A 26,267-nucleotide genomic window follows, 5' to 3' on the forward strand; every position below is an offset into this window, starting at 1 on the left:
CACCCAGGCCGGCTTCCCCTACGCTATGGCGAGCGTCGCGGGGAAGTGACGGCTGGTGTCGGCGCTGGGTCGCGAGAGGCGGGGCCGGGAGGAGACGGCGATGGGGCTCGCTGAGGAGGAAGAAGGGGGGCGAAGGCGGCGCCGCGGCGGCTGCTGCTGCTGTTGCTGACGGCTTCCCGGGGGAGCGAGAGCGACCCCCGTCCCCGCCCTGCCCCGACAAGGCCTGGGCGGGGCTGGTAGCGGCGGCAGCGGGTAAGGACGGGCCGAGCCCGGAGCCGGGCCGCCCCGGAGACGGACAGGCCTCGGATTCGGCCGGCCGGAGGCCTGGCTGGCTGCGAGGACCGCGTCCCAGCAGAGCCTTTGGCCTCGGGGCTGCGGCCTCCCTGCCCGGCGCGGCCTGCCCACTCATCCCCGGGCTGCTCTGCCCTGCTGGGGGGTTGAGGGGCCTTCCCCGTCCAGAGAGGATTGGGGACCAAAGCCCCCGCGCAGGCCCCCTCTCGGCTCTCGGGTGTGTTGAGGAAGACCCCCTGGGCCAGAGCGCGTCCTGTCCCCGAGGCCGGGTAGGAGAACCGTGGGCCCTTCATGAAACAGGCCCAGACTGCACAGGGGTCGCGACCAGAGAGGGACGGGAGAGCTGTTGAAGAGGGCGGAGTAGACGGAGGGGTTGGACTCTCCAGAGTTCATTTATTTATGTCCACGTTCTGTCTTTTTTTCTTTTTATATTCACGTTCTGTCTTGCCCAAGGCGATGGTTGTCCTTTCTATTTTATCCTCTCAACAGCCCTGTGAGGTGGCTTATGCTGAGAGGCAGTGGCTGACCCAAAGCCACCCAGTAATCTGCATGATTGAGTGGGGAGCTGAATCTGGATCGCCTGATCCTAAGTCCCGGACTCTAACCACTTTGCCGCACTGGTTCTCTTTTCTGTCCGTCCCCCACTTTTAAAGAACTCAGAGTAGCTTCTGTGATCCTTCCCACTTTTTATTCTTAGAACAGCCCCGTGAAGTAGTTTAAGCTGAGAGTTAGTGACTGTCCAAAGTGACCCAGTGAGCTTCATGGTTAAGTGGGGACTAGAACCAGGACCTCTTGAGACCTGGTCCAACACCTGGTCCACACTGGCTTTCAAAAGAAGCCAGAAAAAGAGAAAAGAGGTTTTTATGTACTTTAGCAGAAAAAGGTTGGTGTGCAAACACACCTTAAAGGGAGTTGCTAGTGCAGAGGACTCCTCCTGATTAGGAAATTTTCTATTGGTGTGCATAATAACAAACTTGATCTGCGTAATGTCAGCTGGTTTATATAGGGTTCTTCTTCCAGCTAATATAGATTGGAAATGTAAGGCTGGGATTCGTGATTTTTCTATACTAATGATTCATGCCTAGGCATGATGGGTAAAGATTTCATATCTAGTCCTGAATGAGGTTGAACTCTTTTTCTGATGTTTCTAGGAAACAAATGTACCTCAGTGGAGGGGCAAATGCATTGCATGCAGAAAGTCCCATGTTCAGTGCAAGCTGGTAGAACAGAGCTACCGCTGCAAAGCTACTTTAAGGCAACATAGACCAGCCTTTTCCACCCTGGTGCCCCCCGATTCAGGCACTTTGGTTTCAACTCTTAGCAGCCCTGGTCACCATGGCTAATGGTCAGAAGTTCTAGTTGTTGTACTTCTAAACACCTGGAGGGCACATAGTTGGGAAAGGCTGGTATGTTTATTTAATTTGTAAACCACCCCATCAGTATATAAAGAATACTGAGCTAATTAGACTATTCGTATAAGGCAGCTTTCCATATTACTTACTACCTTTGGAAACCGTTGTCCATAGTATCAAATGGATTTGGAGATTCCTTTCTTCCATACATTCTGTGTTCCAAGATTGTTATCTAATGCAGAGTGAGGTTTGCCACTCCTGCTGAAAAATGAGGTCCTGATTACCTTGTTTCCACTAAAGACTGAAATGATGGCATCCCAGCTAAAGACTGGAGGTGAGGTCCTTATATTGAAAAGTCTCCTGCATCCAAATTTATACTGGATCTCTTCCTGTAGGATGCTGAGGACTTGAATACTGTTTTTGTTTTTAAGTTTTTAACTTGTTATCACCACACCAATGGTTAAATGAGATCTCTTGTTCAGAAATATGCATTTCATTTTTTTCTCCTATTCTTGCAATGCATATGGAACCTTCATCCTTAAGAACCTTTTTTTATAATCTGGTTTAACATGTATACACAACAGAAAGTGTAGGAGACTATCCTGGTATGGGAGCATTTTGATGACTCCACAAAGCAGGCGTCATCTGTGTTCTGTATTTCACTTTCTGCTTGATTTTAAAAACATGCTTTAGAATTCAGTGTGTTACTATGTGTATTTGAACATTTAGTTAAAATATTAATAGGCCTACTTTTAGAGTGTTTAATACCTGGTCAAAAGAGTTAGGTTAACATGTTAATAACCATAAATATTTAGGAAATAATAACTATGTTACTGAGATAAAGAATTCAGTTCTACACTGTAGCTCATTTATTTGGAAGCAATCCCCATTTAATTCAATAATACTTCTAAGTAAACATGCAAAGGGTTTTGCTTTTAGATTTTAGCCATTTGTTCATTTGTCCCAAGTCTTCAAATAGCTAAAGTCTGGTTGCTGCCCTCTCTTTCCTCATAGTTTAAAAGGTAAATGCAGAACAATTGCCTTAAAGGATTCCTGTGGGGCACTAAAACCTCTTCTTTCTTTTACAGCTAAGAAGAGAGAAGAATAGAAACTTTCAAGATGAGCAGAAAGCCTCCAAATCGTCCCGGAATAACATTTGAAATAGGTGCTCGTTTGGAAGCACTGGATTACCTACAAAAATGGTATGTCAATGGCTGGTTTAGGTCAGAAATTATTTCATATGCAATTATGGCAGTCCTAACATATACACAAAAAATAAAATACAAGCTTTTTCACTTTGGCCATAAATTAGCTGAGGCAAGGCGATTCCTTCTGAAAAAGACATTAACAGTAAAATTCAGTACATGTTGACAGAGAAGCGAGTCCTACAGAATTCAGTAAAGTTTACTTCCCACTAAGAGGGTTTAAGATTACAGCCTAAGGTAATGGAAAGATTTAGCTTAAAGACCTTGTGCAGAAAATACTTATACAGCTAAAAAAAATGCTGCAGGTTTACATGTCTGGTGTTTGTGTTTTAAGCGGTGATTCACTCTGGTGGCACATGAATATCTTTTGTCTTCCCTGTGGGTATTCCATTAATAGCCATACACAAAATAATCTGTTTATACCAGGAAACTGTACAAATTAAAGAGAATTTGGGGATATGGGTGAGAACATTTGATTGGTTGTATCTGGGATGATTGGGCTGACAGATAAAGGGATGATAGAGTTGCAGTAAAGAGAGCAGTTTGGAAGACATGAGGTCATACTTGATGATCTAGAAGCAATACCTAGGGAAAAATGCTCCCTTCTGCTTCCTGATACATATTGAGAGATAGGGGCTTAGCCATTCACATCTGGGACTCTCACCTCTGAGATTATTTCCCTATATCATTGTTTCCTTCTCTTAGCTTTCCCAAATTCGTATGCTCTGCAAAAGACCTCGCATCCTCCATATCCTGGCCGTGCTGGCTGGGGTTGATAAGAATTATAGTCCAGAACATCTGGAAGGAGTTGAAGAAGGCTGCCTTCTTCTGGTGAAGCCTGTGTGTCTTATGTCTGTGAACTGTTAACTGCTTTGAGTGCATGTGTATACAGCAACATTACTTTAACGTTACTCTATAGTAAAGCCGGGGTGCAGATTAATCTTGTTTGATGATTCCCCATCTTCCACCACCCTTCCTTGATGACTGAATGTACTCAAAAGAGGCAAGGAGCAGTCCCAATTTGCTATGTATCTGTAGTAGACTGGTAGATCAGAAATGGCAATTTGATACGAAACATGATTAAAAATCCCTGGATAATTTCAGGCTTCACACTGAAAGATAAAGTGCCAAGGAAAACAGTGATTCATGGAACCCCTGGGATCTTGTGCAGTGGATAGTTCAGTGCAAATGTCAGTCTTGCGTGCAGCTGCTGTGAAAAAGGCAAACTCCATTTTGGGCATTTATAGGGAAGGATTTGAAAATAAAACTGCCAAGTTCATACTGGTTTTCTATGATGCAACCATGCTCAGAATGCTATGTATAATTCTGGTCATTGCACCTAAAATAGGTATTGTACAGTTAGTAAAAATGTAGAAAAAGCCAAGTAAAAGCATGGGGCTGGTGCAGCTCCCCAGTGCAGAAAAGTTACAAATGCTGCAGTGGTTTAGTTAGGTGGGGAGGAAGAGAAGTAAGGGGAGACACGAAAGCAGTGGACAGACGTATGGAGAAGGTGCAGAGAAGGAGATGTTTTCTTTCTCACACACAATACTGAAACCTGAGGTCATCCCAAGAAACAGTGGTGAGAGATTCAGAATAGATAAAACTGCTACTTCAACGCAGCACAGAGTTGAACTGTGAAAGTCACTTGCACTAGAAGGCCACCATTTTGGATGGTTTAAAAGGGGGAATGAAGGTATTCATGGAGGACTAGGAGACAATATACTTAAGTACACTGTTAGCTGGGGAATATGGGTGGGAGGGTGATGTTGCACGCCTGCCCTACTTGTGGGTTTCCTGCAGGAAGGTTGGCCCCTGTGTGAACAGAGTGTTGGATTAGATGGTGGCATTCTGCATGGCTGTGCTTATGTTTTTTATTATTTTTATTATATTCAGAATTAAAGTTATCACTGAAATTTCCTTTCATTTTACCATGGGGGAAAAGTGCCCCCCCCTTTTTTCCCCCAATGGTCATTTTGGAGACTGAGAGGTTGATGTCAGATGTGAGAATTCCCATATCAAAGAATCTGTATTTTGCTGTCATTAAATAAGGGGAGGGGAAGCAAGATTCTATGACTAAGGTGACACATTTCTGAGAGCAGTTTAACTCCTTGAAGGAAATAACTTTTGAGTGGGAAAGGATCATGATATTATAAAAGGGGGATGTATGAATTAAAACTGGATTGAAGCTTGAAATGTGCACCCTGGAATTATTTTCCCTGGTAAAATATGTCTTAGTAGTTTCAAGCTTCTGATACAGCACTCAGGCCTTGAGATTTCTGTAAGTCACCAAACTCAGAGGTTTATTGTCATATAATGCAGAGTGGGAGGAGCAGCAGAAGTAATTTCTTCCCCTGCATTTTCACTAGATAGACTTCCCTGTCTAGCTAGAATGTCCTAAAGGGGAAGTAAGGAGATTGAATGGTCAGAATAACTTATATCCTGGCCTCTCTAATCTCTTCCCTTCCCTGCCCACCTTGAACACCCCCTTCCCTCTCCTCAAGGTTGTTTTTCTGACCTGGGAGAACAGCTAGCTTGTTTTTTTGGTGCTAGTGGGAGGGTTAGTAAGAACTTCAGTTGCCCACTTTGAGGCCAGGGCATGAATTTACTTAGGATCTAGGAACTGGAAATATCCTTTGCCTCCTCATAAGCGATGTAGGGGGTCACAGGATTGCTCCTTAGGTCATATTAATTATTAAGTGGCACAGACTTGATGATAATTCTGTAAGTAATACCCTGTCATCATTTTCATTTCTCTGCTACTTAGTGCTGAAGCTGTTACAACAGTTTACAGCAGTTACCAGAACGGAACATAATCCAATTGAATACCACAAATCTTTTTCCAAAATACCAAAATTGAAACCAATGTTAACAGTTAAAACAATATCTGGTGTAAAACAGACCCTTTAAAAACACCTGGCACAGGTACATCCATCACCCTGTTAAATACACCTAGATGTACATTGAAGGTTGTCTTAGCATGGTGCAGGAAAGATGGCAAAGTTTGCACCAGGTGGGCCTCCGTGTGTAGGGGCCATTCTGTGGTTTGGGAGTGGACACTACTGAGAAGGCTGTATCCCCTGTTCCTGCCCTCCAAGCCTTCCTTGGAGGTGGCACTTGGGGGAAGGCCTCAAATATTGATTGTATTCATCTGGGAGATCACAGTTGGGGGAGGCACTTCAGCAGGTATTGTGGTAACAAGCTTGCAGGTGCTTTAGAAGTTAAAAACTACACCTTGAATTGGTCTTAGAGATATATAAGCAGCCAGTGTGGGTGGGTGGCAACTGGAAATAGATGTTCTTGGTTATTAGCCTGGCTTTAAAGTTTTGCCCAAGCCACAGTTTCTGATCAACCTTCAAGGAAAACCCCATATTGCAAAGGATAGTTCTTCCCTTTCACTTGAAGAATAATCAGAACAAATACAAAATCTTGCTTTACAAGGAGACAAGGCATGGAATTATCATCTGAATAAACCTTTACATTCCATCCTTATACTTAGGATTTTTTGTCTTCAGTGCTCAAGGCAGCTGTAGATTTAAAGCCAATGTCTTAATTTTAGTTAGTATTAGTTCATCAGAGGCTATCCATGGGATGTTCCCATGACATGAAGTTGTGTAGATGGTGCCTGGGGAGATGTCCTTTATAATGTATAGGCTTGCAAACATTTTATTGTACACAGATTTTTTTTATTGCAGGCAAATCTGTTTTAAATTGTTGGATTTTGTTTATTTGAATTATATTGTGTAAACCATTTTGCTAATCAAAAGTATATAAAATGTTTTAAATGAATACATATAATGCCTCTTCTGTTCTGGTTGAAGCTTGTCTGGTTCCCACTTCAAGTTTCTCGGCACAAATTAAAGACTGTAATTGCCCAGGCTTTCTGTGTTTCAATTGGTTTTAGTTAGTGTTTTCTTTTGGATGTTCTTGATTGAAGTTGATGCTTCTGAAATTTCATCCTAATTTATAATAAAACATTTACTGTTCTACATGGCACACTACTCAGAGTTTTACCATGGAAAAATGATACTAAATTTAACTTTCAAAATTGTGTGAATTTACTCATTCCCCAAAGCATCATTTTACCTTAATTTGTTAATTTTCTTAGTGTGTTTGGAAATAAAGTAACATCTTACATGGCTACCGTTCCATGGCAGAGGGGTGTTTTGAAGCTACTGTGGGAACAGGCAATGAAGACTGTCCTCCGCTTTAACCCAGTGATACCAGTAATTTGCATTTGCATGGCATTGCCAATTTTAGATAATTAACCACAGTACCGTGTTGAGTGAACCTGGACTGCTTCCTGCAGGGTGGCTTGTTTGGGGCAACAGACCATCCTGACAACTCATGGCTTGTTATCTATAAAGTCATGACAGTACTTACTCCTGCTTTGACTTTTTCACCTTTTGTTGTGTTACAACCTGAACTTGAAATGGATTGAAAAGTCATTGTTAGCACTTGAGGTACATAAGAGACTTAACACTGCAAGAGCACAAAGTGCTATGGCACAGAAGGAAACAGAAACTAAATGGCACTTGCTGGTTTCATAAGAATTCATCCCTTGCTAGAAGTAGTTTTGGCAGCAATTACACCCACAAACCTTCTTGGTGAAGTATCTTTTAGCTTTACACATCTGAATATTGCAATGTTTATTCATTCTTCCTGGCAAAACCGCTCCGGGGCTGGTCTGGTTGCATGGGGACGGATGAACAACAACCTTAAAGTCTTGCCGCAGCGTTCTAAGACATTCAGGTTCTTGTTTTTTTTTTAATCACTCCAGTGTGTGTTTAGGGTCATTGTCTTGCTGGAAGGTGACTCTCTGCCCCAGTCCATGTTCCCTTGCAGACCGAAACAGGTTGCCCTCTAGAACTGCCCTGTATTTGGCTCCATCCAACTTGCACTCAATCCTGACCAGTTTCCCAATTTTCACTGAAGAAAAACATCCAAATAATAAGATGCTGCTGGTGTTTTGCAGCAAACCAAAAAGTTTAATGTTTGTTTCATCAAACCACACACTGTTTCCTCACCTGGTACTGTGTCTTCCACATGCCTTTTCCAAATTCCAAACAGACTCTGGTATGGGTTTATTTCGGTACTGGCTTTTTTCTTGCCATATTTTCATAAAGCTCAGCTTTGTGTAACACATAGGAGATCATTATCAAGTGGAAAACTTCTCAGCTGTGGTTCTCTCCAACTCCTTCAGTTACCATTGCCCTCTTGGTTGTGTCTCTGACTAATGCCCTCCTCACCCAGTCACTGAACTTTGGCTGACAGCCTTCTCTAGCTTTGGTAGACAGAATCACAGTTGAGCAGTACTCATCCCATTTTGTAATAGTTGATTTGGTGCTCTGGGGAAATGCATTGACATGTATGGTGTTTATGTCCGAATTTCTCCCAGAACTGTTGTGATAGGTTCTTGGTATTCATGATGCTGTTTGTTTAGATACGGTCTTCATCAAGCTCTGATGGTTCCACAAATACGTACTCTTAATCTGATGTCATGTGACACTGAATTGACTGCAACCAAACTCCATTACCATACAGTCAGCTTCTTACAGTATATAACTTCTGGAGGGAATACATTGCCCCAGAGCTTTGTTAAGCATGCCACAGCAAAGAGGGCAAATACTTCTGCAGCCAACAAATGGCAGTGTGTCTTTGTGCCACAATTTAAAACTTTTTGCATCTTCAGAGTATTGTGTATCTCGTGCACATCAAGTGGTAACAATGCCAAATTAATCCATTACAGTTCTAGCTTGTAATGCAACAAAATATGATAACAGCAGATAATGCTTCTGCAAAGGGCTGCAGGTGGTGTTGGACCCACAGTGGGTTAGCGTGCCATCTGTCCCTGGGAAACCAATCCCACTGGGGGTCCAGGCGACTGATTAGTGAGCTACCTGGCAAGTGCCACAGTACCCCTTTGGTACCCCCCCCCCCCAAGTTCTCCTGTGCTTCTGTCAGTGGCAGCTGCTCTGTTGATACCCTAGTGGCATTTTGTGGCGAGCATCGCTGGCTTGTTCTCCCTACACCAAGCACAACTTCTCTTGGCTCACCACCACTCCTTGCCTGTGCTTTTGCAAACTTTTTGAAATTTCTCCCCCTGACAGTCCCTCCAAAGTGCCTAAGTGGCATACTGGAACACTTGTCACTGGTTTCTCACCTTTTTAGGCACCAGAAATGCATGCAAATACTTTCATAATTTTTGGAAGGGAGAGTTGGTCTTGGCTGAAACATCTTGGAAAGTGTCTCCTGCCATGCCATTGCTGAAGTGGCTGTCCTTGTCAGTGGCCTGGGCAAAGACAGCAAGGGAGTTTTGCTGCCTTTACCAAGCAGCTCATTAGCTAATTTGACCGTTTGTTAACTTTGGGCATTGAACTGGTTTTATATCTAATCCAGGTCACACCTGCTTTTGGGCATTTTTTAAAAAATATTTGTCTCTTTATTTATAGAAGATGTGGGCTTTCCATAGGCACCTGCCCACTGTGGGAATAAAATGCTAGATTAGATAGTCTTGTAGTCACATGCAACATGACTGTTCTTATGTTCTTAAAATGATGTACATACATGTGCCAGAAGGGTAGTTGTGAGAATGAAAGAGGGAGAACATTGTAGATGAATGAATGGCTTAATTGTTTGTGAAGTTTCAGGGCAGCACTGGGAAGTTTGACAGTCTCCTAAAAGTCTTTGAGACATATATTCTTACATTAGGTTATGCTAATAGTAACTCACTGAGTCGTTTATCCTTTGTAGGATTCAGCCTTGGGTATCCAGGCAGCCAGATATTTGTAAACTGGAACAGAACCTGGTGTGTGTGTGGCTGCTTTCACTTTCCCCTGTACCCTTTTAGGCCATATATGAATAACATAAAGATGTTTTAGCAGGTTAATCAGATCTCTCTTTTTTTGGTGGATCACTAACTTCTGTGGACTATTCATAGCATGTACTTTTTGTTGAAAAAGTTAGTTCGCTCACATAGAAAGACCATGAGGGCAACATATATGCATCTTAGATACAGTTTATATTAGAAAAGGTTGGTGGAGTAAAACATGAAAAGGATGAGCATTTTCCTCTCTCATGTGCTGCTTCTTAAAGCATGCTGATAAACTGTTGCCATGAAGAGAGTACTGGGAGTGCTTGGAGGGAAATTGAATCAGAGTTGAGCACATGTGTGATTTAAGCCAGATTGATAAATTATACCTTCTCAGATGAGAGATGGAGAAGGTTCTTCAAGGAGGGACTCAGGTGAGAGACTTCCGCACTGTCTCCTTAGTATGGAATTGAGCACTATTTGTTTTTTTTTTTTTGTTTTTTTTTGTTTTGTGGACTGTGCTCCATTTCTCTATTGCAATGTGACATTAAATATGTATATGTCTATTCAGATCTCCTATTCATTTCACTGGGTTCACTCCCAAATATACATGTAATATTTGAGCCCTAGTTTTTATTGTCTCTCCCAATTAGTTTTAATCTGAATATACTGCTAATTATGGGCATATCTTGATATTTATACTATCTCATTCTTGCTTGTGATTGTATTTCTGAAATGTCTTTTGCTGCCACTGATTGCCAGTTGTAAATCACTTTGGCACAATTCTGTGGAAAAGTGGCCTGCGGATAAACAAATATAAATACCATGAAACTGAGCAGTTGATCTCCTGATCCATGGCATGTGTGCCATATGAATGCACATTTTCAGTTTTTAGCATTTAATAGCTGGCACAGTCTTACAGTTCGGCCATTTCAGTATTCCAGAATTCATGCAGCTTTTTCACACATTTACCCAAGATCCTTGAGGTTTTGCGGTTACTACCTACAATATCCATATTGTTCACAATCACATGTTAGCTGCAATTGTCAATTTAGACTTTTTGTCTGAATAAGCAACTTCAGACCTTATAGCAATCTTCAGTCTTGCGTTGTATGAGGAACAGAAAAGGAAATTACCCCAGGCAGCATTTACATTTCTGCCGCACAATGTTTGATGCTACTTGTGGAAGCACAAAATATGTTCTAAATGTTTAGGTTGACAACATTTGTGGAACACACGTGTTGGGGCAATTGTACCTCATGGTACGCATAATGCTATTTTCCTTGCTAGATAACTGAGGCTTAAACATGAACTGTGTTGATGCGTCATGAAAAAAACACTAGTACGTCCAAATGGTACCCATGGGTCTTCTGCAAAAAGAAATTTAGAAACCAGCCTGTCAAAATGGCATCTTTTAATTTGTTCTCTGAAGGTATCCCTCCCGGATTGAGAAGATAGACTATGAGGAGGGGAAGATGCTTGTCCACTTTGAACGTTGGAGTCATCGTTACGATGAGTGGATTTACTGGGATAGCAATCGATTGCGTCCCCTTGAACGGCCATCACTGAGAAAAGAGGGTCTAAAAGATGATGATGAATTCATTGTAAGTATTCATCCCCTTCCCATCTCTTGGAAATGCTTTCATATGGAAATCTTGAGCCCTAATCATAAAACCAAGAGTATAGAAATTAGCAGGACATAATTCCACATAATGGTGGCTGGTTTCCAGTATGCTGCTATTAAATACACTTTCAGACATATTAGCTAAATATATTCTTAAAACTCCTTCTAAAACAGGATTTTAAACCTGGAGAAGAGGTTCTAGCTCGCTGGACAGACTGTCGATACTATCCTGCGAAAATTGAAGCAATTAACAAAGAAGGTATGTGTAACCTGCCTTGCCAGATTGGCTTATGGATTGAACTAGCCTAATGTTCTTCCTATTAGGAGCCAGACAAGCTTCTCAAAGTTCTCAGTTACATTCAGGGCACTTTAACAACCTCCCTCTATTTTGTGCAGCACCTGCCACTTGGAGGTAGACTGCTTTTAAACATGGAATGTTTAGTTGATTGAACTAACACCTGTTGATAAGCCCTTCCTCTAAGAAGTTTTCTGATTGTTGTTTGAACAACAATTGAATTGAGTGATTGTAAGGTGGGCAGCTGACATAGGCTTGCCCAACTTTTAAATGTTCTTCATTGTGCACAAATGTAAGAATGAATGTTCTTCATTGTGTCCAAATGCAGTTCTTCATAAATGCAAATACCTTGTTGTGTTTTAAATAAAAGTTACTGTCATTCGTGCTCATGGGATGCCTTATTTTATGTGTCAGATTCATATTCCACACTTTCATTTGGTCTGAAGGTTTGGAATATCTTTTAGGCAATCTTTATTATCCTTTGAAGAAGATGCCTGTTCTCAAATGTTGGCCATAGTCATGTTAGTATTTTTACTTCAGTGAAAGCAAAATGTAGCAAAATGCAAACGTGCAACTTTGATGCAGTTTGATTAGTGTAGCATGTCCAAGCCTATGAAGGAAACAAAGAATGGATTTGTCATTATTTGCAGGTGGCAGGTCTGCACTTTCAGAACCTGAGAGCCGGTGCAGTGTAGTGGCTGAGGGACTGATTTGTGAAGTGGATCTGAAATTGTTCGAATCTCATGTCTGTTACAAATTTTCTAAGGGCTCTTAGATAAGTCTCAGGAACTTAGCTTTAGGCCCTTACCTGCAGTACAAGGATACCATCAATCTCCCTTTCACAGTTGTTGTAAAAATGCTGAATAAATGTGCATGAAGTGCTTTAAGTGCTCCAAGAGGGTGAAATGAATGCTAAAAAGCCCGGGCAGTGGGAATTCCTGTGATTTAAACTTATAAATTGTGGCATTTAGTGTGCTTCATTGGTCTTATTAATTCTCTACTAGTCAACCTTTATAAGAATGTATCTTAACTTTTCTTTTTCTAAATCAGCTGAATTGAAACAAGTTATCTAAATTAAAAAGGTTCCTTTAAATGTATCACTTTTAAAGCAGCTGAATGTAGTTAGAGAAATGTTGACACATGCAGGGCTGCAGGATGAGTTTGAGTCGATGTACAAATACGTATTGCTAAAATTTTTCATCCTTACTGTTGTGTGTCTCTGATACCAGGAACCTTCACTGTACAGTTCTATGATGGAGTGATTCGTTGTCTTAAAAGAATGCACATCAAATCTATGCCAGAAGATGCCAAAGGGCAGGTAAATGAGTCTCCAGATAACCCCTCTATTAGACCATATCCCTAAATTCCTGATTTAATATAGTTGGAGTGATTTCAGCCTTCAGGTTTTATACATACAGTTATTTGCAATTCCCACACAATTTCTGATTGAGTGAACATACCTTTTTCATCTTTTTCTACTCTTGTATTAAGTATTCTGTAGTAAAGTGTCTAAGGTGTCAGCGTCAGGTGGTCTTGAGAATTCAGCTTTTGGAGCAAATGGTTCCTTTCTTGCTTGCCATTGTGTGTCTTGAAAAGAAGTTTCTTGGCTTTAATGTGGGAGGTGGGCGTTTCCCCACCAGGAAATTGTTGGCATATCCCTTCCCTTGTTTGGATGCAGCGTTTTTACTTGGCAGCCTTCCAGCCTGACACTGTTGGCTGTTCTGTGTGCTGTTAGGTAATACGATTCTTGGAGAGGATCAGATCTTGCTGCTTGCTATTGGAAGAGTTGTGGTGAATGCATATGCTGTAGATGTTCAGTGGGTTGCATACTGATGTCATAGATTTCTCCTTCATAGTTCCCCTTGTGCTCCAAGTGCTACAGTGTTCACTAATTTTGGCGGAAATGCTGCCTATCTATATCAAACTAGACCATGCGAAGCACTGCCACCATCTGAAGATGCAGAAGGGTATAGAAAAGTGCATCAAGATCTAAATTACTTCTGACATGATGGCAGAGCATGTGTTTTCCAAACAGTCAGTCCTGGGTTCAGTTCTTGACATGCTGAGTTTTAAAAGATCATCTCTGCTTGAGATCTGGAAGGGCTGCTGCCAGTCAGAGTAGATGACATCAGAATAAATAGGTCTATAAAAGATTAACTTGATAGGAAGAAGGATTTGCCACATATTAATTGGGGCCTGTATGACCTATGTAGTATTTTTGTCCAGGTAATAATGCCTGCTAAATTTTAGTTACTATGACATATGCAGTAGATCAGGGCCCGAAAAGCAGTGCCCAGTGAAGAGGTATCTGAGGTGGCACCTGCAGGCATCCACATTGTTTCTTTTTTTCTGTTTTTTTCAATGTATGTGATGAGTTTATGCAAAATGTGTGCAACTTTCTAGGAATTATGCATACCCTGGAGAAAGTGGGCCAAAATAACTATCCATTTGAAGGTAGTATATGTTTCAGGTACCAAACATATTGTAAGGTCCTCAATCCACTCCATTATTTACTTATTTATTTAAAGTTTGTATAACCCATCCACCACTGACGCCTCTGGATGGCATTTCAGCATTATAGGAGGAGAATGTTTATCCTTCCAATATTGTAAGCTGTTAAAATGACAGAGAATCCATCTGTGCTAACCATTTTTAATTTCCATTAAACATATAGATAATATAAAAGAGGGTGTATGCAAATATTAAAGACTGTACCAGTACAAAGTTTACCTGTGTATTAATGTCCCCCACAAAAGAAGCAACTATTGAACATTGCCTGAACATTGCCCTTTAAAAGAAACTCTTCCCCCTGCCAGCAACGATTTGAATTCAGCAGTCCCTTATTAACGAGATGTTGTGTATGCACAAAACTAAGATTTTTGTTGAATAAGATGCAGCCTAAGATCCACAGATGTGCTGAGTAGATGCCAAAATGGTGGTGCATTGATTGGGCATTTTGAGGTGGTGCACAAAAGCTCTGGAAAAGCTTGGGGACTCCTGCAATACTTGAATAAACATTTACAGTTTTCCTTCTTAGGGAGGTGAAGGGGAACTATTAAACCTATGTATGCTCGCTTCTATATTAAGGAACTGTTCTTATTTACATAGATTTTATTTTTTTGGTGGTATTTTTATCAAGAATCATTATGCTTTGTTAGAAATGATATATTGTCTGAAATAAACCATCATGTGAAGGAACTCACATAATCTGCTGAGCTTTCTAATGAAACATATCTTCGTAACAATCAGAGAGCTAAAAGTTCATTTGCAGCACCCGTTTTTAAATGAAAAGTTCTGTGCTCTTGATGCAAACTCATACTATGACTGCACAGTCACAGAGTTTGTAATGGAAATGCAAAGTAGATAGAAGTGCTTTCTAGGGGTCTTTCAGACACACCCACACCCCTTTTAGGACATTCTTTTTAAAAAAGCCAGAAGTCTGGTCATTTTGCTGCAGAGTTACATCCCTTGAGTATAACAGGTCAGTGTGGTCAAGCTGCTGCCTGCACTGGTGAGGTAGGCGCTCTTGCTTTAGCAGGATTGGCTTGATTTTAACATCCAGTAGGAAATGAGTTGTAAAGAGGTGCAGCCCTTACTGAAGACATTTTTCTGGTCTTACCAGATCTTAATATTAGATGCTTGTGTCCAGGGAACAACTTTCAAATTCCTTTAATTCCTCTTTAAGCAAAATGCAAATATCATTTAAGGTTTGTTTGTTTGTTTATTTATTTATTTAGAATATTTATATGCCATCCTGTCGTGAAGGCCTCAGGATGGCTTATATAAATAAGAATAATATAAAACATAATACAAATAAATTTAAGATGCACTCTGGCTGCAGATTAAAAACATATATAATCCAATATTAAAAGTTATTAAAATATTGTTGGAATAAAAAGGTCTGAACCTGGTGCCGAAAAACAAATAATGATAGCGCCAGGCAGACCTCTCTGGGGAGTGCATTCCACAGATAGGGCACCAGCGCAGAGAAAGCCCTCCTGCAGGTACTTTGCCTCCTAATATCTTTCCCGGAGGGTTCCCGCAGAAAGGCCTCTGCTGCCAATCTCAGGGGATGGGAGGGCAAATAAGGAAGAAGGCGTTCCTTTAGGTATCCAGGTCCCAAGCCGTTAAGGGCTTTATAGGTAATAACCTATAAAGGGTTCTTCAGAATGGCAGCAAGAAATGTTGTTAGACTTAATGAAACCCTTCTGAATTCCCTTGAAATTCCTTACCTGTTTGCCCAAGGAAGAGATCCTAAAGATCCTTTTTGGAGAGATTTCCATGGCCACTCTGCTGCACCTCTGTCCTGGAAATAGCTTGAACCCTTTTCTTTCCATCACTTTCTCTTTCATGCTGCTTCTTTGATCAAGGATTTGTCACTGTCAGAAGTGTAGTTACAAAGAGAGGAAGTTGCCTTTTTGAAGATGCAGGTTACTCTGCGATGCATGCCTTTGTGTAGTGGAGTGGCTGCCAGAACCTGCCGTGGCAGATATGTGCCTCTTGCTGACGCGCTTCCCCCACCCACTGCTTCTGGCACTCCCCTCATCACATGCCTGGCAAACCTAGTTGGTGCCTCTCTTGAACGGGAGCTGAGTAGGTTGGTGCTGATCCGCAGCCACGAATTACCACCACACATTTCATTTTGGGAATGCAAGATGGCAGCCACCCATCGTGGATTAGAGCTGAGCAGCCTTGCGGCTCCCAGATTGGAAGCAGGGCAGCAGCCCACTGTTGTGGAAAAGTCTGAGTGAGCAGTTATGGTAGAAATAGTACTGGATAGTGGCAGTGCCAGCTGGGGCCCAAGTTGGTGTTCGGGGGCCCGTTGGCAGTACTGTGCCAAGAGCTCCCGAAAGGTGACCCTGCCACTGATCAGACTGCTTTGATCAGGGCAGGATTCTCCAGCGCGTGAAGCAATTCTCTTGAAGATCATTAATATCAAAGTAATAGTTGTTTTTTTCCCTTGAAACTCATGCACGCAACTTTAAAAGTAATGTTAGATGCATCCCCCAGTAGTGAATAATGAACTTTTGACTCTATTATTGGACAGCGAGCCAGGATGTTCCAATTGCATTCTTTATAATTTACGGAGCGAACAACACGGGGATTCTTTCCCAGGTGATGCTGAGCATGTTTGGCCTTAATCTTTTTTTTTCACACATGTGCATGTGAGTGACATGCTGTGTAATGTAGGAAGGTAGGCATTTTTAGTTAAAAAAAATCCCTGGAAATTAGCTGTCTAATCTGGGAGATTTGATACAGATGAGGTTTTGAAAAAAAGTATGTGAATGCGCACCATCATAAAGGTGCAGATACAAGCTGTGCAGTCCAACAAGTGTGAAATGTTTTAAATGTAAAAATGTTCATCGTGTATAATATGATATTGTCAGGGAAATGGTGAAAAAAAATTAAACATATCTTGAAAAAGACTCCAGTCTGCAAATGGCTTTAGGAATAATTATGAGGACATTCAAATTATTGCAGTGTGATCTGTCAGAGCAAAACTCTAGGAATAATAATGCAGCCAGAGTAGTTTTGCTAGTATGAATTGATTTGTTCTTGTAAATAGGTACTGCCAATACATGGGTACTCTTGCTTATCTCCAAAACAAAGTTTTAGCTTGTAATGGGAAGTATTAGGCTTTGTGTGATTTGCTTAGGAAGAGAGTCAACTTGTTACTTCCATTCAATGTAGCTATTGCATGAAAAAAATCATCATACTTGTACCACCAGTAGATACGTTTGTATCCAACAGTATATGGTGAATGGTACATAAACCTTTCTTGAAACGTACTTGTGTGGTGTGTGAGCCTTTAAAATGGCAAGTTGATGCAATTTTTAAATTTCTTCCTCTGCTAAGGAGCAAGTAGATGAATGATATGCGTACACTCAAACACATGTATTTAGATTAACATAATAAATATTGTAATAACTTATTTATATGCTCTCTTCCTGTCTTACTTACCTTTGAAATTGTTTGCAGAAGTAAATACTTCTATTGCAAATTGAGTTTCTGTCATTGTGCTACTGTTTGCTTTCAATTTGGCTGACCTGGGCTCTGAGGGAAGTTAGACAAAAGAGGTATACCAATGTTCGTGTTAGCTGTATTGATTTTGCAGCTCAAACTGCCAATTCTAAGAAGTTCTAACAGTTGAATTTGGAGTTAGATATAAGTGAGGAGAGGAGAGATACTCTACAAGATGTATGAGTGATGACTACTTCTGGAGAGGCATAACAACCTTCTCTTTCTGTGTTTGTTTTAATCATGATATAATTAACTGAGAGAAAGCATCACCCGAGCGGAGAGTAGTTAGAATAATGAGCTGCATGAAGCAAGTGAAGGGTGTGTGTGGCGGGGGGGGGGTCGTTGGCCCAAAGGAAACGGAAGCTAGGGAGAAACCGTGAAAAGCCATTTGGGTCAGAGCCAACGGAAGAGGTAATAGGTGGAAAAACGAGAGCTGTAAGAGACAGAGCAAAATTGTGTAGATCTGCAGAAGACGAAAGCAGACAGTCTAAGGTTACCTTGAGTAAGCCATGAATGGATGATGCTTGAGGTAGTGGTTCTGTTTCAGGTGAAAATAAAGGCTTTTTTGTTGTGGACAGAAAGCTGGTGCATGAAGCCTTGCAGATTTTGGTGTGGTTTGGAGGTGGAGAACTGCTGCTTCTGTTTTGCCTTCCCTCTTGTAAAGCTGAAGGTTATGAAATACAGCTTTAGCAAAATTGCTGTATTCTTTAGGAAAGGAATGCTGTACAGCCACTTAGGATTCAGGGTCAGTTTTATCTATCACTGTATTTTGCTAACACATTTCCTTGCTTTTGCCTCAGGGTAGCAGTTTCCAAACACTATAGACTTAATCCTGATTTGGAAATACTCCAATATAGTATGTTCCTCTCAGTTCTTTAGGTTACTTTAAATCAGAAATGGAGATAATTCAAAGTGGAAAAGAGGTGTAATATTTACGATTTAACGAGAGTCTAGTGGTGATGATATGAAATTAACTTGGAACTCCTTTAAATATAAAATTGTTGGTGATACACCTTTAGCTGTATAGACAGGAAGAAGATGATTCCCTGCAAGCATGACTAAGTTAGCTGGAATATCAGGTTATTGGAGAACAAGATCAAGTTCAGTGGGCAGGTCATCCAAGCTTTGCAAATACAAGACACCTTTTTACCTACTCTGAGCAACTTGATAGTTCTAGCACAGCACAATCACTCATTGTGATTCTTCAGTTTGGCTGCTTCGCATCATGGATGTACACAAAAAAAATATGTGTGACAAAAGCAGATTTGTAAGTGAATGCATTGTAAAGGTATAAAGGAAATGATAAAATATAAAAATATCCCGTGTAATAATATTGATACTGCATATAAAAATCTTTTGAAAACAGAATACCAGGGAAAGCTCTGGCTGGTCAGTCAAGGAAGGCATCTTGAAATAAAGTTGCTTTGCGGAAGAACCAAAGGCAACACAGTGTTGGTTCTCACATGATCTCCACAGCCAGGGGTTATATGTTGTCTGCATGCTATTTTATCAAGCAGATGTGATTTTTGCAATCCTACAGGAAACGTGGCAACATCGACTAATCTGGTATCAGGTGTTTAAGGGCTAATGAAATAACCTCTCATATGTGCTGTTGCCAGTAATACTTTTAGGGACAGGCCATGTCAGTATGCGGTCACTAGATGGCTCTTAGCCACTTCCCCAAAGCATACCCACAATAAGTTTCTATTGTTTTAATTGGTTTTAATACCTGTAATATTGATTGCTGACTGTAAGCTGCCTGGGGACTCCTCTAGGATTAGCGGAAGGCATATGCATTTAAAAATAAATAAGATGAATAAGCTTACTGTGCTTGCAAGTCCAAAGTGTGTCATCACATCTTGGAATTGTCTGTCTTCAGGTCATACATGACTTACATGTAGTGACACAATTCCCAAGCATGCACCTCACTGTTTATCTTCAGTGCAGGCCTGGATGATGGAACATATGCCAGTTGTGCAATGCTTAGTATAAATAGGAGCAGATCTTCAGTAAGCAGGGTTCACTGGGGAGCTCACCTGCTCTACAAGGGGCACCTCATTTAAGAGCTTAGATGCTCACCCTGCAAAAGTTGCTCAGACTTTTAGTTTTGCTTGTGGCCATATGAATAGAACTAGCTTATTCTCAGTTTTTTCCCTTGTCAGCCTCTACAAATACCCATTCTAGTAGCAAGATCCGCATTTGGACAACCATGAGTGGCTGTTTGGATGAGTGGGTAGCAAAACTCCCTTTGAAGAGGAATAAAATAAAGCTAATAATGGGGGTCTGGTGTGGGTCTTGCTTAGAGCTGGTTTTCTGCTTATCGCCTGTTACTGGAGGGCAGCTGGGAGGCTGGTTGCTGTAGGAAACAGGATGCTGGACACTCATAAAAGTTCAGCTCAGCTCAGCTGGGTTGAATCTGACACAGAAATTATTTCATTCAGCAGCCTTGTGTTAGTAACAAAGACCACCACAAATACCTTTTATTTTCTCACATAATATGTTATATTGTAATCTTATTTTTTAAATTTCTTTAGCTTTACTACTTGTGTTATCTGATTTGATAGTTCATTGGAAAGAGAGATATACATGTGTGTAATAACAATAATGCATGTAACACAAATGGTAGTAGTACACAGAGATAGATATGCCACCCTTAGGAATCACCCCCCTTGTGTGTGTGTGTGTGTGAGTGTATACACATATGCACAGAGAAAGAATGTATAAATGTATGTATAAAAACATACAAGTAATAACAAATCTAACAATGAAGCAGTGTTTAGGGACTGTGTGTGTTAACGTGTACATCCATGCCAACACAAACTGCTGCCTCAGCACTGTATTTCCCCTTAACCATGTTGCATCAGTGTGGTACTTGCAAAAAACCCAGGGAGATTTCAGATTGTTTTACTGGTGCATGGGACTGAAAGCGGGGGACAGGAAGGGCTGATACTTTACTAGTTGCTCTGCATATTTTCCTTCAGAGATCAGCCTTAGGAGTCTTAGCTTAAGTAGACTCTTGGTTTGGCTTATAGCCATGTCCCATTACTGTGCTGGAGGGGAAAACTAGCTACTAAATAGGAGAAAGTAGAGGTAATAGAACTAGAAGAAAAATAATCAATTTCTGTTCAAAAAAATGTGGGTTGTTTAAAATATGGTTATGGTATAAAAAACTAGTGTGTGTGTGTGTGTGTGTGTGTGTGTGTGTGTGAGAGAGAGAGAGAGAGAGAGAGAGAGAGAGAGAGAGAGAGAGAGAGACTGCAGCTCAACAGTACAGCATGTGACTTTGCAAGGTACAATCCTAAAAGGGTCTGGTAGGAGGTGATTGGAGAGACTTCTCTTTGCCTGCGAATTTGTAGATCTAGCTCATGGGTCCTCAAACTTTTTCAACAGGGGGCCAGTTGAAAGGTGCCAGCGGTGGGCACGGGCCAGAGAGGGGACGGGGTGGGGCGCGCGTGGCTGGCTTGCTCGTACAGAGATTGTTTTCTCCGAGCAAGCCCAAAACGATCTCTGCGAGCAAGCTGCCGCCTCGCCAAGCACCCCCACATGTGTGGCGAGTCCAAAACCTCTGAGGCCAAAATCTCTGAGGCGGGCAGGATAAATGAGCATGACGGGCCAGATCCAGCCTGTAGGCCATAGTTTGAGGACCCATGATCTAGCTGGTTGAGGAATGCTGGAAGTTGTAGGACCTTTTGTCTAAGCAAGCATAAAACTGTATCTTAAGTTAAAGACACTTTATTATTAGGATCTTGATCAAAGAAGCAATCTGCTGAACAAAACTGTCCTCTTTTTAATGAGATCTGTTTCAGCAAATCATTTTTCCCATTTTTTTTCTCTTTGGGTTTCTGCTGAGTATGACCATCAACACTCATGCTACTTACTTCCATGGGGCTGGCAATATTTTAATGATGTGCTTAATATCTGCACTTTTCATAAGTTCTATATTGCATAAAATAGAAAATAATGAAAATAGAAATATTTTAAAAAGAATATGAAAATATTCATTTGGTTCAGTTAGATTTTACTTTGATCTTCTTTTTCTCTTATCTGTCCTGAAGGACTGGATTGCTTTGGTCAAAGCTGCAGCAGTGGCAGCAGCCAAAAACAAAGCAGGAGTTAAACCACGGACCAGTGTGAACAGCAATAAAGACAAAGAGGAGAGAAAGTGGTTTAAAGTACCTTCAAAGAAGGAAGAAACATCAACCTCTACAATTGTCCAGGAAGTCCAGAAGAAGGAAGAGCAGCCAACATCCAGTGAGACATTTGGTACAGCTGATTTTTTATATTCCCTTATCTCCCCAGTGTAGCATGTGAGAGTAATGTTAAGATTTGTCTGGAGTGCTTTGTGTTTGTATGAAAGCAATCACCTGTGTATGAAGTTCCGCATTTCCCCCTTTTTTTAAAATCAAGTTTTATTATTTTTATTATTTTATTATTTTATTATTAAATCCAAAACTAAAAACAACAATTGTTCAGGACATCAGACATACTGGGTCAACATCTCTTTTTTTTACATTCAACAACCATATTCAATTCTACACATAGTCCTGTTTCTCTAACCAATGATAGAAAATATTCTGTGTTTGATAGAAGTATGTATCTTCCTTCTCCTTCAAAGACAAAGTCTATCTGTCCATCTCCGCGCAGTCCAAAATCTTTTTTAAAATCAGCTCTTCAGTAGGTGGCTCTTCGCTTCTCCAGTGCTGGGCAAATGCAATCCTCGCTGCAGTAGTTATATGTAAAGTCAAATATATAGCTTGTTTATCGAGATTATCAGCAATAATACCTAATACAAAGTCTTCAGGTTTAAAGGTTAATGGTTTGTGCAGCATTTCCTCAAGCCATTTGTGTATTTTAACTCAGTATTTGTTTGCCTTAACCCAAGTCCACCACAAATGATAGAAAGTACCAGGGTTGTGTTTACATTTCCAACATCTATTTGACATATTTGGAAACATTTTTGCTAATCTATTTGGTGATAGATGCCATCTGTAAAACATTTTATAAAGATTTTCTTTATAGGAAGAACAGACCTACGTCTGTTTGAGTAAAAAGTATACTTAGCAGAGGTTGTGTTTTTGTGTCTTCAAACATCTATTAGTCTAAGTTCCTCTAATATATTGAAGAAGGATTTTGGAAGTATTCTCCTTTCTTTCTTTCCATTGGTGTCATTCTTGTAGTCTATTTTTTTAAATCAATGATTGCATTAGTCTCTCATTAAGCACAAAATTTGATATTAAGTTTGTAGGAGTGAAGTATGTAATTTTTGATAGAAAGTTTCTTGATGGTCATTTGGAGCATAGATCGCCACTAGGAGCACTTTTTTATTTTTTATTGTAACTTCAACCAATAGAATTCTACCATCTTCATCTGCAAAAATATGCTTAGGATCCAATTTTTCTTTCATATATAAAGCCAAACCTCTTTTCTTTTGATGAGCGGAAGATATAAATAACTTGCCAAGTTTTGGACGTTCCAGAAGTTTATGGTGTTGTCTTTTTATGTGTGTCTCTTGTAAACAAATTACATCTAGGTTCAGTTTCTGAAGTTGAGAAAAAGTCCTTTTCCGCTTGGAGGGTGCGTTTAATCCAATTATAAGTTCCGTATTTCCTGGTAACACTCCACACTCAGTGCCTTGCAGCTGCGGCCACCCTCGCTTTGACATGCAGGTCATTGAGAACTGCTTGGTGAATCAGCACAAAGTTGTAGCCTTGAATGTGATAAGCAGAAATGTCAAATTCCACTTTTTTTTTTCCTTATCACGTATCGGCAAGAGGACACTTGGGTGGGGAGGACATTTATCTTATATTTTTAATCTCTTGTTTGTCCCAGCTCTCTGGAAATGCAGAGAGGAATGAGTTAAGTCTGTTATAACAGTTGCCTGGCGTGAATGCAGTGGTAACCCTGTTTTTGTTTAAATGCTGGGTTACTGGAACCAAGCCAGTGTACTGGTGCACAACATCTCTGTTGCTTGTTTGAGCCTATCAGGTGGATATTTTGTGCTTGACTCGCTTAGTGTTACATCCGAGCCCCACACTCTAGCTTGTGTCTCCCAAACCCAGGGCTTCCCCCACTGGTAGACTCTTATTTTATTCATTTTAAGGTATTTTGTATCGTGTCTTTCCCACCATGGCTTATAACATATGTTCACAGTTACAATGACATACATAAAATATACACACACCATCATTGTAGTATCAACAGGAGAGAACAGTAAAACACATCATTCCTCTAATGCCTCGGGAGAACAGAGAACCAAAAAGCGAACCATGATTAAAACAGGCAGACCTGTCTGGAGGGTTTTAGACAAGCAAGGTCCCACCACAGGAAAGGCCCTTTTACTGGTTACCAACTACCAGTTTCTGAAGGCAGGCACTTCCAGAAAAAAGGCTTCAGAAAATCTTTGACATGTTTGTTGGGTCATACAGAGCGAGTCATTCCTTCAGATATGTGTGTTCTTTATGTTCTTGCCAGTTTTACTCGCTGACTATTGTTAACATCACATGACTCCTTTGTGGTGGGGAGGGGAGCTATGGTGCAATCTTCCAGAGGATGGAAAAATGAAGGACGTCTTTTAAAAATTTAATTATGCTACTGGAGAAGTAGCATTAGCAAAATCATGTTTTTGTGATTCCCTGGCCATTCCAGTTATGCAACCCCTCTCCCCTTGCTAGTGGTCATGTATGTGTAGAAAGTTGTCAGGGGTTTATAATTTCTTACAAAATCAAGACTTTGTTCTACTACAGCTGTTCTAAAGAGAAACTTTTTATATTGTATAGGATGAATACGTTCTAGGTTAAATATTTGCTTTTAGGAGTTCTGAAGTAGAGACTTATTACATGTTTTCTTCTCTTCTTATCAACATAGGATTCCCTTTAGTGGATGTCCCAAAGATTGCCTTTGCACAGGCAGAGAATGCATTAGCGCACAAGAGAAAAAATAATCTAGGCAACTCATTTCAGGCAAAGAGGGCTCGTCTTAACAAAATTACCGGTAAGCTCTCATTTAATTGTTGGCATCCTGGCTGCTTTCATCTTGTTCATTGTGCATGCACACTCCCTCCATCAGCTGTTGTGCTGGAATATTTGTGTGCACTTGCGTGCTTTGTCGTGTCAGGGAACTGTCAAAGCATTCTTCAAGTGACGTGTCCTTTGGTTCTAATTCTTACAAGCTGGCCTATGTGTGGAGAGCTTTATGTGTGTTAGGGGATGGGGCTGCCTTGTGTGGCCAGAGTTACATTGTTATGGCCTGTTTCTTGAATGGCTAAGAACCATCTTGCTTGATCAGATGGAAGGTGCATCAGATTTGTTTCAACAGAGACAATCTTCGTCTTCATAAAGAGGATGAGCATTTTCTGTTTGCCTTCGGTGTCCAATCCTCAAAAGACTAGTTTTGACCACAGCAATTCTGCTACCTGCCATAGCACATCACCGCAATCTTCATTTGTCTAACACTTTTCCCCCATTAAATCTCAAAATAAATTAAATGTGCTTGACAGAAATGTATTTCATAAAGCAAAATAAATTAGCAAACAAAAATTAATCTCATAAAATCAAGATGAGCTTTCACATGCTTGGTCTGTGAAAGCATAAGTTTTGCTCACAGGTTACTGCTCTCCATGTCAATAGACAGGTGCAGTAAAATAAGTAATGGATGCATCCAGAGTGGTATCTGCACCACAACTGCACTGATGTAATTTGAAATGTGTTTCGACAGTTCATATTCAAGAATCCAAATGCCTTTAGATTGCATTTCCAAGGCCACAAATGCCCGTAGTAACAGCATTGTTATGAATGTCTTGGTTTGGGCAGGATATACAGGCAGTCCCCAAGTTATGAATGTCCAAGGTAAGAACAACCTGTACTTAACTAATGAAATGCCAGAAAGCCTATTAAATTTTTAGCATTACTGTGGGAAATCATCACCTCCACACGGAGAGAGGAAGCAAAACGGGAGAGAGGGAGGGCCTCCAAAGCATCACCAGAGAGAGAGAGGAAGCAAAAGGGGCGAGAGGGAGTCCTCTAAAGCCGGCCTTCCTGCCCCACCCACCCAGAGAGGAAAATCTGTCATCTTCTTGCTGCAAAGAAGAAGCACTGGTGAATTTGGGCAGTGGGGAGGCTAGAGATATCAATAGTTTTTACCACTTTTGCAGGGGTGCTTTGTTCCTAACCCCCACAAATGTGGAGGGCTTACTATATGTGATGCAACTTACATACAAGTTCGACTTAAAGGCAAATTTCCGTTTTCTCAGGAACTGAACTCACTGGTAATCTGGGGGCTGCCTGTAAATGGAATATGGCATTTATGAGAAAGATAGAGGGAGAAGGGACTGCTTGGTTGCCCAAGATAGAGAAAATTATTCAGAGGTACATCTACCATAATCAGGTCTTAGTGATGGATAAAAACTTTAGTCTGGATTTATTAAGAGACTTGTGAGGTAAGGATTCTATCAGACTGATGTCAAATGAGACACAACCCTCTGTTAGTGAAAGAGAATGAGGATTTCTTCTAATCCCATATCAGAAGTATCCCATATTGCACCTTTAGTAATAATTCTCCATTAAACAGCTCACTGTTAGTTAACATTCCATTTTTTTATCATCCGACATGAAGTCCTTTGTTCTAAAACCTGTTTAAAAATCCATATTGCCTTGACAGGGTAAGCATTCCTTCG

At 40.8% G+C, this 26,267-nt stretch overlaps 1 protein-coding gene across 6 annotated transcripts in view; it reads left to right on the top strand.

The window, feature by feature from the left end:
• Positions 1-100: 100 nt before the first annotated feature.
• PHF20L1 (PHD finger protein 20 like 1) overlaps positions 101-26,267 on the top strand; it is a 57,955-nt gene continuing 31,788 nt past the window's right edge. For 2 of the 6 annotated variants that reach the window (XM_044450392.1, XM_044450394.1), the window contains exons 1-7: positions 433-1,977; positions 2,732-2,845; positions 11,089-11,260; positions 11,455-11,539; positions 12,805-12,893; positions 21,652-21,859; positions 24,461-24,586. In XM_044450392.1, coding sequence (XP_044306327.1) covers positions 2,763-2,845; positions 11,089-11,260; positions 11,455-11,539; positions 12,805-12,893; positions 21,652-21,859; positions 24,461-24,586 — 763 coding nt within the window. In that variant the 5' untranslated portion in view covers positions 433-1,977; positions 2,732-2,762. Of the gene's footprint in view, positions 253-429; positions 1,978-2,731; positions 2,846-11,088; positions 11,261-11,454; positions 11,540-12,804; positions 12,894-21,651; positions 21,860-24,460; positions 24,587-26,267 lie in introns of those variants that run through there. The other 4 variants (XM_044450390.1, XM_044450389.1, XM_044450393.1 and 1 more) reach the window with 4 other exon arrangements.

Source organism: Varanus komodoensis, unplaced genomic scaffold (assembly GCF_004798865.1).
Source record: "Varanus komodoensis strain SLA01 unplaced genomic scaffold, ASM479886v1 scaffold66, whole genome shotgun sequence".
Lineage (NCBI taxonomy): Eukaryota > Metazoa > Chordata > Lepidosauria > Squamata > Varanidae > Varanus > Varanus komodoensis.